Source organism: Rhopalosiphum padi, chromosome 4 (assembly GCF_020882245.1).
Source record: "Rhopalosiphum padi isolate XX-2018 chromosome 4, ASM2088224v1, whole genome shotgun sequence".
NCBI lineage: Eukaryota > Metazoa > Arthropoda > Insecta > Hemiptera > Aphididae > Rhopalosiphum > Rhopalosiphum padi.
In genome coordinates, this window is record NC_083600.1 from 12529189 (window position 1) to 12550654 (window position 21466).

Here is a 21466-nt window from a genome sequence, read left to right on the forward strand (position 1 = left end):
TTATTCTTAAGTCAAAGTGAGTAACTATGTTATTTTTGTATTTAATAAAATCATTAAAATTGCTAAAGGTAGCTAGAAAACATGAGGTTAGATTTGGTCAAAGTGTTAATATTACGTGACCAAACAATCAATCAAGATCCATTAGCTTAGTTTTTAGTAATGTATTCTACCCTTGAGGAAAAAAATACAATGCTTTTAATTTAGCATTATAGTGAAAAAAGGAAACTGAAGTTATTAGTCACGTACTCACGTATATTTCAAAGGGTAACTTAATTGAATAATCAATTTCATTATTAAAACACTTTGGCTGTAACCAGTGCAACCACATATGGTATTTTTTTTTAGGCCATTTAAAGATTTTTTAAATTGCTTTTGCTTTTATTATATGTTTAAAAATTATATAAATTTCCTATGAAAAGCTAGAAGTTTAAATATTATTTTAAAATGATTTAGGTTAGAAGAATTATTATATTATGTTTTTGCTTATTATATTTTATTTTGTTCTTTATTTAATGAATTTTTATTTAAAACACGTTTCTTCTATTAACTGATGTTTATTAAGTATAATATATAATATATACATATTTAAAATTAATCGGATTTTTCTATTGCCTGTGTATTTCTGATTTTTTTCCTGCATACATTTTTTCTAATTTTATAACATCTGGTAGAATACGTGTTTTTTTAAACAAATTATTAAACAAAGTTTTGTCATACGTAAAGTTTCATCGTATTAAATATTTTATATACGTAGGTATACATTTTTTTAACATGATATTTATCTTTTTATAGATGAGTGTGCTTGTGCCGATTGAAAGGGGCGATCCAGTTGGATCACAGGGTGGGTCGCCACCGTGCACGGCCAGGCACAGGTTCACTCCTCCTGGAAATCCCAGTACACCGACAGATCCACTGCCTGTGCCTCCAGACGTTGCCGAACCGAACACGGCCATTGAAACGCAAGTGACGACCGCTCATAAGCATCCATGCATATCTTGTTGGTGTTGTTGTTGCGGATGCTCTTGGTAAGAATATATAAATATTATATTTTTATATTATTTTTAAGCTACACAAAATATATTTAATAGTCGCTGTGAAATTAAATAGAAAGTATTTTAATTTTTTTTTTTGTATACGTTTATTTGACAATATCGGGCAATTTGAATAGCAAATAAAACATTTTTTTTTCACAATAATGTGTGAATTGTATGTTAATTTTATACTTTCTGCGAAAATTGATACAGATACGAATTTCTATGTATACATTTTATATATTATATATATTGGTACTGTCAATTCTATTCATACTTCTTTGGTGTTTTTGAATAAAAATTTTAAAGTAGTTTCAACAGATTTAAAGAGGTAATTAATAAGTTTGATATAATAATGATTCGATTGATAAAAATTATCTCCATCATTATAATTGGTTGTAGTTATTGACTATCAAAATTAAGATTTCTTTTATTATTTCCATATGTAACAAAAAAAACCTGCGTGAAAATTCTATTGGTTTTTTTATTATACAAATTTTATAATCTTAATAATATTCTTAAAAATATTCTTTAAATATAAATTATTTAAAAATAATTATTACATCTATAATGATTTATTCCATTTAAAAATGAACAATGCTTGTATTTAATTTAATAATTATAAAAATTGTTAATTAATAAAAACAATAATTATAATAATACTATAAAAAGCATTATTTTATATATTTATTGTTCACAAAGCCCGTTATTCCATATTTCCCGTTAAATATGCATTTAAAATTTAAATATATTACACCTTAATAGTTTATTAAAAGCGATATTTGTAACATTTAAAAAATAATTTAAGTTTCGATAAGTAATAATATATTTTAGTTATAAAATATTTTAATACGAGTATACATATAAATACTTAAATATAATATATTATTTACCAATTGGCAATCAGTAATGTTATTGAATAACGTATATTATGTATGGTAATTAATTGTGGCACCTATTCAATGGATAATAATCTAGAGATTAAAATGCATTGTTGTGTTTAATATTTAAAATTTTAAAAAGAAGATAATAACTAATAATATTAGCAATATAATGTTCATTAATCATATGTATATGCGGAAATATTGACTTTTAGGAAACGATGACAATTCTTAATAAGGAAAAAGGAAATAATAATAATACAATTAATTAAGCACATAAATATAGCAAAAAATATTTGCGCTAGTTATGCGGAAATTTGTACTGTAGCTAAATATAGGTACACAATCTATACGGGATTTTTTTATATTTTCATTACAAAATTTTATATTATTAGTAAGAAAGCGATGAGTGATAATATTATCTAATAAACTATGGAAATGATGATAACTCATGATATATTTTTTTTACCATATTAGGAATTTTCATAATATATATATTGAGAACACGGTTAAACTTTTACATAATAAAGTTTTTACTTTATTTTATGTTAAAAGATTTCAGCCATGACATTATACTGTGTATCAATAATTATTTAAATGGCACGAATAAATAGTAGAGGGTAATAGTGTGTCATTTCTGCTTGAATTCCCAAACGATCAATCATCTGGGAAAAAGCAATTGAGGGCATATATTGCTTGACACCATTAGAACACTGTTGTGTTTACTCCTCTGTGCCAAGCCAATACAGAGTTTAATATATTTTTTGTACACAAAAATAAAAATTATGGTACCTATATTGAATTAATATTTAATATACAAACATAATATTCGTGCATGTGGTATGCGGGACACTTCCGTCGGTCATTTTCCAGTAACCATTTCTCCATAAGACATTTCCCCGTACGACATTTCCCTGTCCAGTACACTACATTAAGATTGACTTGGCTTGTAAGAAAAAATAAAATATAATATAATGTATATCTAATTAAATTTCTACAGCATTCGGTGTACGATTATGATCGTCTTTATGAAAAGAAATCTCATTATTTTTTTGTATGTGCCCTACCACGGCATTTGTCAGTAGTCAGTACCTATTTTATCTGATACATTTCCTTCTAATAAGTTTTTCTTTTCTTTTGTTATCTTTTTTAAAAATGTTTCCTGCGTTCACTAGTAGGTTTTTTTCTTTGGAACATTTTATATAATTTATAGATAAAATATTATTTAAAAATTTCTTAAATCGTATTTAAAAGAGATAACGTGTAATAACAATAAATAGAACCCCGCAAGAAGTGTAAGAATTCATTTTATATGTAAACGAAAAAAAAATTCAGACAGTGTAAAACAAAATTACTTAAACATCAAAAGATGACTGACAACTGACACATCAGCCATTAGCTTATTATCACCGTACAATCTTATTATTTTTTTTTTTTAAATGATTTTAAAATTCTGAAAACCAATTTGCAAATATTTGTAAATTATTTACAAAATGTTGTTATCATTTTTAAGTTGTTAGCTATATAAAAAGGGAGCTGCATAAAATTTGACTCCCTCCAATCATATTTGTTTTTTAACCTTTTAGGAGAAACTTTAAGCACGTGCTTTAAGTGTAACAAAAATATATAAAAAATGTGTTATTGTAAAAACATCGGAGCAGATTCAATGTAGCACATGAACACCCACAGATAACTTTTTAAGGGGGGGGGGAAATAAAAAAATCTCAAATTTAAGCTAAATAAAGGTGTAATTTTATTTCAATATATAAATATAAGCAAGGCTGTACCTGAAGGGGAGTTAGGAGTACCACTCCCACACTGAAATTGTCTCGCATTACGCAAAATTAGAAATTCAACATCAATTTAATTTTATTTTATTAATATAATATTAATAATTTAGCATTACAACTCAAAAAATTTCAATATAAGATATATAGATTAAAGTTTTTGATTAAGTTGAAGCTGTATAATGCATAGAAACAATTATAAACGAGCTTAAAATGTACGTGAAAATATGCACCAAACCTTTAAATCAATTTTTGGATAAGCTAAAACTTCTTTTAAAATATTTTGATAAATGAGAAAAAAATAAAATTTTAAAATTAATTGCTCGTTAACAAAATTGTGTAAATATTAATGCCGACTGTGCTGAAAAATATTTCCATACCGCTAATAACGATTCTATTTTCTGATGATTTTATTAATCAGTTAAAAAAAAACGTTTTCTTTGTATTTATTACTATTGAACAAAGGAATATATTCGTCGATAAAGACAAATGATTTTAATTTGTACTCAAATTGTTTGTGCTTGGATTTACTATTAACTGAGTTAAATTTTTGAAAAAGAAAGTGTCAGATAAATTTATATCAGAACGGTCTATCGAAGTACTTGAAACATATTCTAACTGCAGCCGAAATTGTTTTCCAAAAATTTCATATTCATTAAAAATGATGATAATGATAAATTTACCGGTGTTAACCTCGACGCATGAAAGGACATTTTCTTCTTTAAAATTAATTAAGAACTATTTGCGAAACGTTACCGCTGAGGCGCTCTGAATATAGACCGGTTTAGCATTACTTAGTTATAGTTAACATAGAAATATTCATATCGATCCAAAGATATAATCAACCGTTTTTAAAAATAGAAATTTTTGTGGTGTAAAATTGCATTTTATTTTATATTATATACTATGCGTATTTAAATAATTATTAAAAATTTTCTGATGAATTTATTTATAGGTGCTTAAAATATATATGTTTAATAATTGAATAATTTAAAGCGTTTAATAATTGTTCATTATTTTATCACCGCTTGCTAAAATTTTTATAACCCACAAAAATTTGTTCCAAGTATGGCCTTGAATATAAGTATACTATACTTATATGCTATTATTTTAATTGATAATATTTAAATTGGTATTTCAATAAAAATAAATTGTAAGAATTACAAGAAAAAGTAGAAAATAAACTTCAAATGAATTATTGATTGGTATCAGTAAATAAGAACTGCATATTTCTTTTTTCACGGACAAGTGCTCCGTCTTTCCGACCTTCCTCCCATAAGGCACCCATGTTGTAGTGTATTGGATGGGTAAATTTATTGAACGAAAGTTGGGGAAGTATCCATGCATTTTGCATATGTATAAAAATATATATTTTTAGTCGACAATTTAAAAACATGTTTATTTATAATAATTTATAAAACTATATAATATCGAAAAATATAAAATGCTACAGCATATGTGTATTGCGTTCTAAGACATATTTTTCATAATTTTTTCTTTTATTTAATATTTTATTTTAATTGACTTATTTGTGTACAATCAGTGTTTATTTGCATGCGTACAGGAGTAGGATATGCAAGCTATGGTAAGTAAAAATCAATTTATACATTAAGTTTATTTGGAAGTGTTAATTTTAAATTTAAATAAAAAATAATTCTTTAATAATAATAATATAAATAATATATTTTTATACTTATTAGTTATTACTATTTATGCGTATTCTTTTATTAAATGTACATATAAATATATAATCTAAATCATCATCCATAAAAAGTTAAAGTAGCTGTCAAAATACATTACAAAACTGTAAACTGTGTAATATAATAAATAACTTAAATGACAGATTTTAAATTTATAAAAAAACGAAAAATCATTACTTTAGCACTGATAAAAATCAAATATTTTTCGAGGTTTTAAAATATAAGCATACAGAATAAATAATTGATAATTAAAAAATGTAATAACACTTAAAAAGTAATAAACAACATTAATATTAATATGCAAATTCTGTGTTGTTATATTTATATTAGTAAATATAATTAGTATAGTAATCAAACCTAACAATAATAATATAATGTTTTATTTTATAACAATATTACACACATTTGAAATTTGAATAGGAATTGATTTTAATGTTTATGATTACAAAAACTATATGGGATCATTTGAGAAGATAAGCAAAATTATGTTTACATTTATTATGTATAATTTATATCATATAATACCATTAGCCTAATCATTAGACTATCATTAGACTCTAATGAATAATTATTATTAACGTGTATCTGTATTTATACCATATATACATTTTTACACATATATTAATAGTTATATGTGATTTTTAAAAGTCTAACATTTTACAAAATATATTAAGAAATATATTATTCAACATTATTTATCCTTTAAAGAAAATCATTTATTCTTACCGGTTTTGTAAAAACAACATTTCAAGGTTATAATAATAAAATAATTCTTATACTTATCTCTAACACGATTTGTTGCTTTTTATTTTGAATTTCCACGCATACAGGGATCGTTTTTGGTAAGTATTATGTATAGATAAAAAAAATATGATCTACCAAGATGAATAAAAATTAATACTAATATTTATATACCAATATTTAAAAATTAAAAACTAATGTTAACCAACATTATTATCGTAGATGTATTCATGATTATATGCTGTATTAATATATTATATTTAAAAATATTTTCATGATTACTTAATCTATCAGTTATCACCGTCTTTCTACCTAACCATTTTTACGATATGTGTCATACATAAAAGTTCAAATATATCATGTTCATAGTTATACATCAATTTAATGTATAACTTAAAATAACAGTTAAAATCAAACATTGTAAACGAATCTGCCAATTACACAATTGGGTTTGAAATATATAATTACATAAATATTATTATGTATTAATTCACCATAATATTCTTTTAAGACTAAAATAATAAACTCATACTATAATTATGATTATGATTTATAATAAAATATTGGATTTAAAATGGAAAAATATGTTGAGCTAATAATACTTATGTATACTTTCAGTTTCCCATTAAAAGGTCATCCCCCCAAAACAAACGGAAACGGGTCTAGCGGCGGCATAATCGAAAATCCCGTCGAGCTAAGGTAAATTTATGTAAATGGTATGCACTTGTACAGTTATGAAAAATAATATTTTGTAACAAGTATTAATCACAAACGTTAGTAACTAATTTAAAGTTAGACTTAATAGATTTACTTATGTTTTAACTATAGACAAATTTATAAGAAATAACTTTTTCTAAGAAATATTAGATATATTAGATTTGTGTTAATGCATTTTTAAATTAAGGCCATAAATAAATGTAATTCAAAGGTCTTCAATACTATCTGTGTAATGCAGATACCTGAAATCTACTTTAAACCTGGGCCAATACATTTCATTGACTTAATAGTACTACTACATTACTACTTATTCTATCATTTAATTCAACTAAAAAGTAAAAATATAATAGAGTGATGTCTCTAAAATTATTGACTCTAAAGAATTAACTAATATACATTATTAAAAACATTGGAGATGTAATGTTTAAAGTTACTCTTATGTTTATCAAACTAATATACTCTACTTTTATGTATCTTCAATTTTTTTGATTTTTGATTTTTTACTATACTATAATATCATATGTGATAAAAATTGTAATTATTATTATCCTTACAGGCCCCCGTTGGACGAAATACGAAGTTGGAGTAAATCATTTGATCGACTTCTAAAGTGTCCTGGTAATTAAATAAATAAATAATATAATTATATTAAATAATTTTATTGTCTTCTGTTTTCTTACTCATATAATTATATTATATATACAATATATACATACACCAGTATCGAGTTAATAAATTTCTTACATGGGAACACATAATTTTCAAAAAACACTCATCAATATGTTTTTATTCGCCAAAGCCAAAATTTTAATATAAACCAATATAGAAACTATAAGAAATATATTTTATTAAAATATTTAACACAAAATCAAACTTAGAAAATATTTTCAGTTTTTGAATTAGTAAAAAAGAAAATGTGTTTCTTCCTTATTTTCAGTAAATATTGTACTACCATTTGACACACACATACACATCTATAATATAAAGCATATTATTATATTTATTACTTATAATATAATTGTGCTAAAAAGGTAAAACATAACAAATATCATTATTTTTCTTATTCTTTTTTTTACGCAGCGGGAAAAAAAGATATTTCGTGATTTCTTACGATGCGAATACAGCGAAGAGAACATATTGTTCTGGATGGCAGTTGAAGAGTTAAAAAAAGAATCGAATCCTGATGTAATAGAGGAAAAAGCTCGGTTCATTTACGAAGATTACATTTCGATTCTATCTCCTAAAGAAGTAAGTATTTTTTTTAGAGATTTGTAGTAAATTGTAATAACATTAGAACAGGCAATAGTTATTATTTATGCGCATTTTAGGATATTTAAGTATTTTTTGGACTATTTCCATAAGTTGAAAATTTATTATACTACTACGATACTACAATCTATGGTATTTTAAATATTATTTGAATTAACATTGATTTTGGATTAATTGAAAAATAAATTAATTTAAATTTACAATAATTAATATAATATTATTTTTTTTATCAAGTATACAATAATATACCTAAAGTTAATATATAATAATTATCTACTTAAAATGTATGTAGCAACAAAATTCACTTATTATAAAAAAATCGATTTAATTAAATTATGATGTATAATAGATTTAAGAATATCTAATAAATAAACGATAATAATTAATAATCAGATAAAAATATTATTGAATAACAATAGCTAGATATAATAATAATATTATATTATTTAATTTCACTGGGTACTTAGTTATATTCATGAGATTTTACTGTGTTTTCTTATTAAAATAATATGTATTTTATATTTATGTAAATATTTTTGAGAGTAAAAATATAAAAAATGAGTAGTAGGTAGGTATGTTCTCAGTTGATACAGGTAATCCGACTAATACGAGTAGTACTCATTTTATTTTAAGTTTTATTTACATCACGTATTATTTGTTTTAATTAGGTGAGTTTAGACTCTCGTGTTCGTGATATTGTCAATAAGAACATCAATCAACCATCATCTCATATGTTCGATGAAGCTCAGCTACAAATTTACACGCTTATGCATAGGGATTCTTATCCAAGATTTATTAACTCATCGCAGTACAAAAAATTAGCCAAACTCGAAAATGGAGCTACCGGTAATGCTCCAAACAGTGGCCAACAAACCCCAACCAAACGCAAACAGAGCAATATATGAAAAATAAACTTGGACAATTTTTCAGGTACTTATAATATTTATTACATTGTTGTCTTTATTCCATTTTTAGTTAGCTTTTAACTTTTATAAAAATATTATTTTCAATTTGAATACATAATCTTCACTAAAAGTATATGATTTAATGTACATACAGTCATTCGAATTTTTGTGTTGTAGTTAGCGTTGATGAAGTTTATTGAAATCTTTGAAGCTGAATTGAATATATAATCGAACCTTTATAGTTAAATTATGTTTTTATTGTTTATTTAAATATTAAAAAAAAAAACTAATTAAAAGTAAAAGTGTTTTAGTAGTCGATATCTATTAAGATATTTTATCTGTGGAGACTATGTGATCCTAAAATGAAACATGATGTATATTCTTATATTTTTTTGTCCAGTTTTATTTTCAATTCTCCTATGTTTGGTTTATTTATAAAAGTTATGTAGATAAATTGTTTAAGGAAAAACTTTAAACCAGTTTTTACCGACCGTTTTACTTAATCTATTGTAATTTCCTAAAGATATTTTTGTATTTTTTTGATATTTTTATTTCTATATAAGATAAAGCGTTATCTATGTCGTAGGCAAATAATATTGTGTTAGAATTTATTGGGGATTTACATTGCTTCTATGTTAATTACCACTAATTAAACAGTAATCATGTAACAGATAATACTGACCTTTGTGATACAAGTAGTTTACTTAAATAAAATAAGTTTCGATCAATAATATTGAAAATAGAAATTTTTTTGGCCCTCTTTAAATTAAATAAAACCGGAGTTATAAAATGTTTCATAACTATTGAAATAAAAATACTTTCATAATTTGTTTGAAACTTCGTTTAGTACTATAATTAAATTGTTATCGTAGATTATATTTATTTTGTGGTTTCGGTTTAGTTTTTCTCTTAATTTATGTTATTAACAAATATTATCCATGGGTCATGACTTTTAATGGTTTTTACTACGAATTTTTTCAAAGTCCTATAAATATTTAAATTTAATCAGTTCAATCAGTTATGTTATTTTTAATTTGATATTATCAAATACCATATTTTTTTTTTATTTGATTTCATCATTCCTTTATGGCATCTTTGATTTTTTTGAATTATTTTGAATTATTTTTCTTATTGTTAGTTCAGCTATATGATATACTTCGTGTTAACAACTCATCAGTGAGATGGAATATAAAACACCCATAACAGCCTGTTTTTTTTATTATTAGACTTAGTTACGGACAAAATAAAATTGTAGATTCAATGTCGACAGAAGATTTAGTAAAATTTTCCATTTATTTTTAATATATTCATGCACGTATTAACAAAAGTTGACGAACTTTTATGATTGTAAAATAAACTTGTATTAAGCAAACCTATGAATATTATTCTAAAATGTAAAAAGAATTAAAACTAAATTATAATATTGGTATTATTTTTCATATTTTTCAGCGATAATAATTCGTATTTGGTGTTCAAGCCTGCGTTTGGACCCATGTATTTGGGACCAGAATTGATAAAATGTTCGTAGATTAACATATTATACAGGTAGAATAAGGAAAAATTTGTATTTAAAACCGCGATGTAAAAATAAATTAGGTTTTAATTATTAAGGAAATAAATGTTTTATACATAATAATTAAAAAAATTTATTTCATTCGCAACAATACATTTTTTTGTATCTTAAAAATAGTAGTTATTATAATTTTATATCATCACTATCTTGTGTTTGTCATGTGGGTACTTTCATTGAAGTACCTAATTGTTTTTATATTAAACTTACACAACACAAATTCTTTTCTCTAAAAGTATGCAATATTTAATAAATTATTATGTGTAAATATAAAACAATAATGATTAATGTCATACATTATAAATAAGTTTATATTAAAACGAAATTGTGTTACCTACAAAATTTAATGCTATATAATTGCATATAATAATTATTTAAGACTAATATACGCAATACTCGGTATTCAATACAATTTAATTCGATACACTGATGGTATTTAACTCAATTTAAATGTTTTAATAGAATCGTTAATTTTTGTAATTATTGTCATACCTACTTCCGTTCTATATGATTTCGTACAAACAATGTAATAGTAAAACATAATTTACTACATAATCATTTCTAGTCTAAAAAAAAGACTGTATAATTTTAGTTCATTTATATGATTACCTCTGTCATTCTTGTATTAGTTTTTTTTATTTATTTTATTTTTATGTCATATAAGAAGCTTTTAACTGTGCCAATTAATCTTATGAGTTTATGATTATTATTATTGTTTTTTTTTTTTTTTAGTATTGTGAATATGACATTTAAAACAAATTTAAAATGTACAATACTACGGAACACACAATTTCCTAGACTTGAATTAAGGTGCACTTTACGCACACATTTCTAATGAACAAATTTAGTATGTTTCTTCAAAATATAGTATAATACATATTACAATATTATATTTAGTTCAGACTAATAATAACTATTTTAGATACACAATATAATATTATGTATGACCGGTAAAATTAACATAACAGGGTACAACATTTTCCTTGTTTCATAAAATATTGTACTCCCAGGATTGTCGTGAGAGACTAGTTCATCATTCTTAATGAGGACTAAGCTTTCAATCAAGTTCGATAGTAGACTTTTATAGGCATAATTTAATATAACTCATAAAAACAATATTATACTATGTAAACATTTTTTAGTAATTTTACTTGGGTAGAACATTTATATTGAAATTATATAATTCTTGTGAATTTCTACCGTTGAAAAAAAACTGCAGTAATTTATTTTGTTATCCTTTTAGTATAACACCTCTATATTGTATTAAGCACAACTTAACAATTATACAAAAATAATAATGTAAATAATTCTTGAATTTTTTGGTTCATTAATTAGAAATTAATGTGAAATAATATGATCGGTATGGGTACTCGGCTAATACATAGTTGAAGCGGAAGTTAAAGCATGTTCGAAATTTTGTTTTTGTATTATACTTATACGAGTTAAATTGCCTATATAAATTATCTCGTTTAGATCATGGTAATAGTAATAATTGTTATAGGCTAACGAATTATATTGAGTTGTCAATATGAATGTTCAATTTTAAAACAATAATAATAATTATTAGTACTTATTAAATTTATTACTATCATTTTTAAACAATATTTTAGTGCGTAATAATGTTATTATTACATTATAAGGATAATGATTTGACAACGAACTGTGAATTTTTTTTAACACTCGTAAGATTTTATAGAATACGAAATGATTAATCTTAATTAAAATGACTGCTTTTATTTCAAATTAAATACAAAACTGTATGTTAATTGAGTATATATATTATTCTTCATTTTTATGTTTTAGACGAATACAAAATAAATATAACATAATAAAAACATAAACCAAAATATTTATTATTTCCTTATGTCTTAAAAGAATAAACAAACAAAAATTGTACATATAAATAAGTAATGATATTTTTATTATTTTTGTATACATTTGATAAATAGTGCGTATAGGTACTACATTCTTATGTATTGAAAAACTAAATTATTATTAACTACTAGTTGGTTAACTACTTATCCTTATAATTAAAATTTAATAAAACCTTTTTTCTTTTCTTCTGACAAATATTGTTGGAATTTCTGGAAATGTTCACGTTTAGGGTCCCATTTGTCAAGAAGCTGTTTCCACTCTGCATCATAATCTTTCTGGAGTCTGTCAACAACTTTAAGAGCAGCATTTTTTTGCGTGGGATTGCATTTCGAACATTGTGTTTTTAAGGCATCAGGTAAAATTTCTGTAAAACGGAAATATTTAAGATTAGTATTTATATTTTATTTTATTTTTAACACATTACTATGTTCTATAAAAATAATAAAATAATGTTTCATGTAAACAATATCATTGGATTAATAACACATTAACGTTATACGCATACCTACTATCAATAGTTTATTGTTCAATTAAGTGTTTGATTTAAATTTCTAATTTTAGAATAAATTATTGAAGTCTCTAGTTTAATCATAAGAACCAATATATTTCACATATTTATGAACTAATTTAAATATATGTTTTTGAAATTCAGGGTATTATAATATAGCTATCAATGATAGCCTATCATTTATTGGTTTAAAAAATAATTAAAAAGTAAATAGTCATATATATATACCATAAAGCTTGGTGATTTAGTAAAAAATGTGTTGGTAGATTATATTCTAATACATTTTATTGGATTCAATAAAAACCTACTGTCTAACCCACTAACAGAGTATTGGGAATCATACTGAATGGTGAAGAAATTATATCTAACAATGTTACAATGTAATTATTTTCATCAACTATAAAGGTGTAGTAAGTATACATACTTCTCAGTTCAGCTCCTTCGGGAGTGCACGGTTTTTTGTCCAACAAACATTGAACGTAGCTATTTACTAATCTTTTGGAAGCCAGAACTTGGTCAACATCAATATGGTCGTATTTGGTAGTGTAAGCGGGACCGCTTGCGGCTACGGCATCTTTTTGCGGCGCTCCGACCGTTTGGTCCACTGCGAACACCGCCAAAACAACACAGACTACTGCAATTCTTGAATCCATGGCGTACAATTGTATACTGAATAGACAACGTTTCAGACTGGCTTTTATAAGCAATAATCATTGGCATCAATCGTGTGTTGTTTTTTTTTTATACTTTGCCAAACTAAGACAAAGTGTGGTATAACAGCATTATAATTTATGCTCGATGACCTTCTAGTGACGCGTGATTGTCGTCATAGTACCTACCTCTTGAACTCATTTCCCCATTGCCCGACCCACCAGTTGGTTAGTACTTATTTCCTTGATTACCGCCTATACTTGTTATGCATAAATATTATTGTTGTGGTATCGAACGGCCTGACCAGGAATGCGTTTTTATGTTCAGTTTTTGTGGTCCAGGAGTGTAATACATCATAACATTGCCGGCGGTTCTTCTCGGAACACAAATAAATTACCCGCTAATTATTATAAAAAATAGTCTCAGCAAAGTATGTTAAATTATTATTATTATTATAATTACATTTTAGGAAAATTTTGTTTACCTACGTCAATCGTACGTCATTATGATATCATAATTTTCCGTTAAACGTATTCTTCAAAGTATCATTATGTTTACAAACTCATAATAGCTATAACATATCATATTCGTGACTCCGTCTGATTAATTTCGTTAAAATTAAAAGAAAAATTCTAAGTATAAAAATTGTATGATGGTTATTTTTTATTGGCGTACGTATAATATTATTTTATTCTACTTAACATTTTTTTAATTAATATTCCCTATTTTTAACTGTTAAATAATAAATATTTTTTCACAGAAATTTAATTTAATCCAATATATTAACATCAAAAATATTAAACGTATCAAAAATAATAAATTATATTATTGTTTTTAACTGGCTTATATTATAACATTCTATGTATTTTGATATCTTGACTAATTCATTTCAATAATATATTTTTATTAGTATAAGATTAGACGATTTAAAAAATCATAATTTTAACATAAAAATTGTTTTGAGTGAACTTCATATACTATAATTGCATACGAAAGACGAATCTGAACAAAAATGATCCGTCAATTTTTTTTTTCTTAAGATATTTTATGATAAATCTATAATACTATTAGTAATACAACTGATTTTTACTAATTTATGCCGAAAATAAATCACATATAATTATAAAATATTATTATTATTATATAATAACTAATAATTATATTATAATATTATTTCATATATTATTACTATATATTATAATATTATATATTGAAGATTTAATTATGGACAATTTATAATAATATGAGTATACAGTAATGGTAAAAAGCTTCAAGTTTCTACAACTTATATTTTTTTATCACAAAAAATATACAAAACTGTAATTTTTCGTTTAAAATATATCCAATTTTATCAACATTTTAACTTGAAATTTCTATTAAAAAAATTATTCGAGCATTTATATATTTTTTATAATTTTAAATTGAAAAATTGAAAATCACTTATGTGGGATCTTGTTTTATTTTTTAAGCTGACTAAACCTAAAATGTATTACCAGCTCCTAAAAACAAAATTCAATTATTTCAAATGCCTATAAATAGTTTAAAAAGCTTAAAATATTTTGATATAATGATATTTATTTTCAATAATATATCATATTATATAGATAATGCTGATACAAATATTTGGTTAAATTTCTGATTATTTAGGATTATAAGTTATTGAATTAAAATAAAAAAAACCGATTAGATTTTGCAGCGTAAAATTTAAATATGCATTTATTAAAATAATATTTTTTTGTTTTTATCAATTATTAAGAAAAATATTATATAGTAATAACTGATAGTTTAAGTAAGTATAGTTTAATTTTTATCTATTCAAAATATTTCTACTTTATTAAACAGAAAATGTATTTAAGTAAGTTGAAGATTAAAATATTTTTTAATGCTTTAAAATGTAACTACAGAGACAAAAATATAAACTAAATAATATTATTTTAATAGTAAAAATATTTATATCTTCTCAATATTATAAATGATGCATATTTAAAGTTATAATTTAAGATCGTTGTAATGTATGTGTTAAATTTAAAAAAAAATATCTCTTTTAAAATCAATACATTCATTGCTTCAGTATAATAAAATTTAATAAATGTATGAATTAAGTAAAACATTATGCATCAACATTTGCTACTTTCTTCTATTCATATCTTTATTACTCCGTTTAAAAAATAAGAATTTAACTCCAATATTATAGATTTCGCATTAAGATAATAGAAAATGCAGTTTAATTTATGTAACCTAAAATCTATCAGATTTGTTAAAAATTAATACAATTGCTTGATTTAATCCGATATTATTAGAAAAAAATTACTTAAGTAATTGTACGTCCACAGATGAATTAATATGTAGAATAAATTATTTTAGTATAATTCATTAAATATATATCTATATAAGTCACACTATACATATAGATTTAAATTAAAGAATAGATCTTAATAACTCTTATTGCAATATAATACATTCCTAGTATGAACTTTATAAATAAATGATTTTCATAATAGTATAATATAAAGAATCATAGATTAACTGATGAAAGTTGAACTTTTCACAATACTCCTTATTTATTAAGCAAATTAATACACATATAAAAAAGTTTTAAAAAATATCAAAAAAATAACTTTTCAGAAAAATGTTTTAAAGAAATATTATTTAAATTAATTGATTATGAACGCTTCAACCGAATTATAAACACTTAGTGCTAATGGCCAATTAGTCGATATAGAATAGTCAAACAAAATAAAAATAATAAACAATTCCGTGGTAAAATATTATGTATAGCAGATAGGTTTCCGAATTGAATTTAAATAAACTATTAAAATTAATGTTAAGAAGTAAAACATAAAAGTTGTTGTTTAATAAACCTAATAAACCTATTAGTTCTAACTTCTAAAATATCTTTCTTAACACAATATATTAGAATTAATTCATTATAATGAATTTGATTGTATCATTTACATTTAAAATATGTTTTTTACAGAAAACCCATATTATAGTATTAATTAAAAATACTTTAGTACAACATAAATTATTTTTTTAATTTTGTGATAGCATAAAGAATTTTGTCAATAATGTAATTTTAAAAATCAATCTTCAAAAATCTACATACAAATGTGTGATCTGAGTACTGTTAAGCATATCGTTATACAATATACAGTACGAGCATATAAATAGTATACTAGATAATATGTTTTATAGAGTAACTTATATAACTTAATAAGTATGCTAATTTCTTTATACATTATAATTTATCCATAATATAATTTAAATCTATTAAGTATTAACTGAGAATAAAATCTTATTTATATTTTGTAAATCTATTAACTATTGTTTTATTCATTAGAAATTAATGTCAATTCATTTTTTTAACTAAATTTTATAATGGAACGAAGAGGAAATATTTATATTACCAAAATGCTATAAGTACTCTAGATTGTTAAAAACATGGGTTATATGGATGTTACATATTTTATTATGTTACACACTATTATGTATAGACCGTGACTTTAAAACGTTAATATTGCGTCCGAGTTCGTTTACTTTTTAAATTTTAAGCAAATATTTAAATTTTACTTTATTAGTTGACAAAGAAAAATATAGAAATGTAATGGTAATAATTAATTTTCAAAACAAGATAATATGTTGATAAACTAGTATAAAATGTGGTTACACTTTATTTTAAAGGTGACCTTGCTTTAAAAAATATATTTATTTGAGTGTACATTATACCTGTTTTATATTTTAGTAGAATAATTATAATTTCCAAGACCTTGAAAATCATTACAATAAAAGTATTTTTTTTTTAATCATTACGATAACATTTTTTTTTAATGTAAAAGTATAGTTACTTTTATTTGAATATTTTACGTGGCTCATTAGTAATTGTTAGGGTAGGTTTTTTAGTTTGTAATTTAAACATTATGATTACAAAATATCTTAAACTGCATTCAAATATAAATCTGTAAAGCTTTTAAGAAGTTATAATATTTTTAGTAATGCAATCTTGATGCTGTAAAGATGATTCATTAAATATAAATGTATGTTGATATTTATCAAATTTTTAAAATAAACTACGAAGCATTTATTTTATTGAAATAAAAAAATAAATAAAAAATACAATTTTTCCTTATTATAATTATACACTATAGTTGTCATTTTAAGCAGCAAATAAATTAAATAGTAGAAAATTAGTAACTAGACACTAATTGTTATCAAAAAAATCAACCTTTATATTTCTTTATAATTTTCTTTGTATAAAATCCTCACTTAAGTTAAATATTATAGTCAACTCTTTGAATGTAATTAAAATACTATCTTCTTGATAGAATAATTTTAAGTAAACATAACATAAGGATATAGAGATTATAATAAGATACCACTATTTAATATGAGGTTAATGTTGACTTGAATTAAGGACTAAGCTTATGCTAATGCAATGGAAATATAATTTTAGGGTGTTGCGAATTTCAGAAATGATAACATAGATCTAACTGCAACGGTATTAAATCGTAAGACATAATTTATCTCAAATAATTACATGATAACATCGGAAATCGGGAATAAATAAACTAAAATAAATTAGTACATATTGTTTTTTCTCCATCAATTTTATAAAGCTTAAAGAATTTTCAAAAGTTCTTGATAATAATCATCGTTTCTTTTTTTTTAAATTATTATTCATAAGATTAGTTTTTATATTTGAAATACATATATAATAAATTGAAAATATTTATATATAATGACATAATGTATAAATATATATTATATTAAAACTTTAAGTATATAATTATCTGAACTTATATAGTTATTTATATTTATATGTTATACTTTTATTTTATCTGAATATTTTATTATCTTATATACAATGATTATACATATAATATTGTTTTATAATATTTATTTATTTTTAGCTTCAAAAATTACAAATTAGGTTTATTATTAAAAATTAATTGACGTTAGGACTTAACTGAAATGTATAGACTTTAAACTTTTATATAAATCATTACTCTTCAAATTTACTTCTAAAATATATTGAAACTTCAAGATAATATTCTTAAAGTTAAAATTTAATTTTAAAAAGAAAAAATCCTAAACATGTTCAATAAAATAAGCTAGGGAACTGGGAAATCTCACTTTAAGACTAAATAAAAATTAATTTACTAAAAACACAGCTATAATGAAATTACTCTCAAAATTGAAGATTAAAATATTTTTTTCTACTTTAAAAATGTATTTAGTTCTACAAATAAATAAAAAACAAGAATTGTATTGTTTATAACTAATCAGTAATAATTTATCGTAACGATAAAAATGAATCTATAAAATAAAAATGTATGATATTTATGATTTAGTCAACTCAATTCAACAATTCTTATGGAATTTTAAATAGATAAAAAGGTAAATATAATAAAGGTACTATATTTTTTATAGTTAATCACCAAATGAAGTTCTGGCAACATCATCCGTAGAAATCATCTTTAAAAAAAAATTCAATCAATTTTATCTGAAATACAAGTGTATCGGTGACCTCAAAAGTCTTTTTTATTGTCTAGTAATACAATAATAAGATACAAAACTAGTTATTATACTCGTGATTCAACAAGTTTGAGGCAGTTTGCCTTTAATAAATCCACAATTATGATTTATTACTTATTTATGTAGTTCTTATTCCTGAAAATTACATGTGTTTTTAATGAATAAAATAAAATAATTTATTGATTCATAGAGTTTCTTTAGAAACATATTATTTGATTTAAAATGTTGACTATATTACATTCATATAATTCAAATCATTGAAAATATTAATATAAATAAATGTATAATTTAAAAATGTCACTTAACTATTCCTAATGCAAATAATCTGGTTATTTATTAAAAATTTAACTCAAATATTTCAATAATTCTTCAACATATTTATGAATGTAGCAGATATGATAATTCTAATGTGTAAAAAAAAATGATAGAATAAAAAACAAATTACTTATAGATAGTTTAGGAATGGCACGAGTTGTGTACAATATTAGGAAGAATGTATCGTGATAATTGGTTGTATTACGATTCGAAGTGATTTGAAATCAGGGATAGTGAATATGAAAATTAATGTATATGAAAAGATAGAGAGGGGAATACATAGGAAGAGATGTATTGACAAAATAGAGAATTGAACAAAACGAGTTAGTGTGAGTAAAGATGAGATGTAAGATATACATCTTTAAAGGGGCGGGTCCATTTCATTTTCTTCCAAAACAATAAAAAATAATTCTTGACCATTTTCCTCCAATAAATAAAATAATAAAATCATCATTCGTTGTCAGAATGTTAAATAAAAAATAAAAAAAACAAATTAAATATTTGTGGTATAATTCTAATATAAAATACACTGTACGCGCCGAACTTGGCGGGTGGCTAAAAACAGAATGTGTATAATAAAAAATACGTACGTCGATAAAGATGCATCAATCAATAAATAAAATAATAATAAAAAATTAGATAATAATTAATAATAAGTGGTTGATGACAATGCAACCAGACAATATGTAAAATATAAAATATAGTAAAATCACTACAGTATATAATATTATATTTTTTTATAATTATAGGACATTTTAAGAAACAAATGAATAACTGTTCGAAGAAAATAAAAATTAAATATAATATGAATAATTATTTTACTTTTTATAATTACATACCTAGAAATTAAGCGACCAGAATTTAATCAATAGATACGCGACAAATGTGATCCTAGCCAGCTAGCCATATTCTATCTTTATAATTCGGAACGCAACACTACAACATTGGCTAAAATATTGGAGGAAATAGACATAATTTTAATCAAAAATAATGTGGAGGAAAATGGAAACCAACCTTTTTTTTAGAGGAAAATGGACAATGGAGGAAAACGGTATCTTGTTTTTGGAGGAAAATGGCTATGGCCCTTTAAAGTTAAAGACAAGGGTGATAATTGAGATCGAAAAGGTAAAAAAATTAAAGATATGTTATTAATATTTGTATTTATTAAATTATAGCTAGGAATTCCGAAAAATTATAATGGTCAAAAATGTACACATGAATACATGATACCTGAAAAAATACAATAATATGCTTCTTAAAATATGCACTGAACAAAATGTTGATGGATAAGTTATTTGACGGAAATAGCTATTAACTATCTTAAAAGCAATGATAAATCACAGAATTCGATAAATGATAATATTTGGCTTTCAGAAAATTATAAATTTGATTTATTTTACCCACCGAAATAATATTAACAGAAAGACAGTAAATATTATAACCTTTTTATATTTATTCTCTGGCTCTGTAAAAAATAAAAAGTACTATATAACTATTACGTGCAAATTAAAAATAAAATGAACACTCGTGACGCAAAATCGCTCTCAGTGGGACCGTCAAAATGGCTAGTGGACATCGCGCTAGTAAAATCGCAGAAACGCTCGAAATGCAAAAACGCAAAATCGTTTTCAGTGGGGCCGTACCTATAACGCATTCAAGAAAACAAGTATTTATTATTTATAGTATATTACTTTTTATTTATTTTTCCTACTAATTTTACAATTAGCATAGAATTCTGTTTTTAACATATATATTTTGAAAATAACTTATTTTTTTTTAGAATTTAATTACATTGATTTTTGTACATCATATAATATTTATAATAGTTTAGACATAGGGTTGAAATGGAAGAGATTCTTGAAACAGAATTAAGATCGGGACAAACAATGCAAAAAAGATACAATCTTTAAAATTAATCAACTTGTAAAACACAATTTTATAAGAAATATTTCATTTTAATGTATTTTATATATTTATGTATTTT

General features: G+C 23.3%; 2 protein-coding genes and 1 long non-coding RNA gene across 3 annotated transcripts in view; 2 read left to right on the forward strand and 1 right to left on the reverse strand.

The window, feature by feature from the left end:
- The window catches only part of LOC132929666 (regulator of G-protein signaling 17), a 28860-nt gene extending 16952 nt beyond the window's left edge, over positions 1-11908 (forward strand). The window contains exons 2-9 of the mRNA XM_060995175.1: positions 793-1025; positions 5243-5284; positions 6230-6241; positions 6759-6839; positions 7414-7480; positions 7944-8105; positions 8795-9056; positions 10481-11908. Coding sequence (XP_060851158.1) covers positions 793-1025; positions 5243-5284; positions 6230-6241; positions 6759-6839; positions 7414-7480; positions 7944-8105; positions 8795-9031 — 834 coding nt within the window. The 3' untranslated portion in view covers positions 9032-9056; positions 10481-11908. The remainder of the gene's footprint in view (positions 1-792; positions 1026-5242; positions 5285-6229; positions 6242-6758; positions 6840-7413; positions 7481-7943; positions 8106-8794; positions 9057-10480) is intronic.
- Positions 11909-12309: 401 nt separating this feature from the next.
- Positions 12310-13677, reverse strand: LOC132929665 (ejaculatory bulb-specific protein 3-like). Its single transcript, XM_060995174.1, has 2 exons — positions 13409-13677; positions 12310-12840 (listed from the first exon to the last, which is right to left on the reverse strand). The coding sequence occupies exons 1-2, from the start codon at positions 13635-13637 to the stop codon at positions 12632-12634; spliced, it is 438 nt and encodes a 145-aa protein (XP_060851157.1). The 5' UTR covers positions 13638-13677; the 3' UTR covers positions 12310-12631.
- A 6576-nt stretch (positions 13678-20253) lies between these two features.
- Positions 20254-21000, forward strand: LOC132929668 (uncharacterized). Its single transcript, XR_009662133.1, has 2 exons — positions 20254-20586; positions 20658-21000. It is a non-coding gene; the product is annotated as an uncharacterized LOC132929668 (long non-coding RNA).
- Positions 21001-21466: the final 466 nt, after the last annotated feature.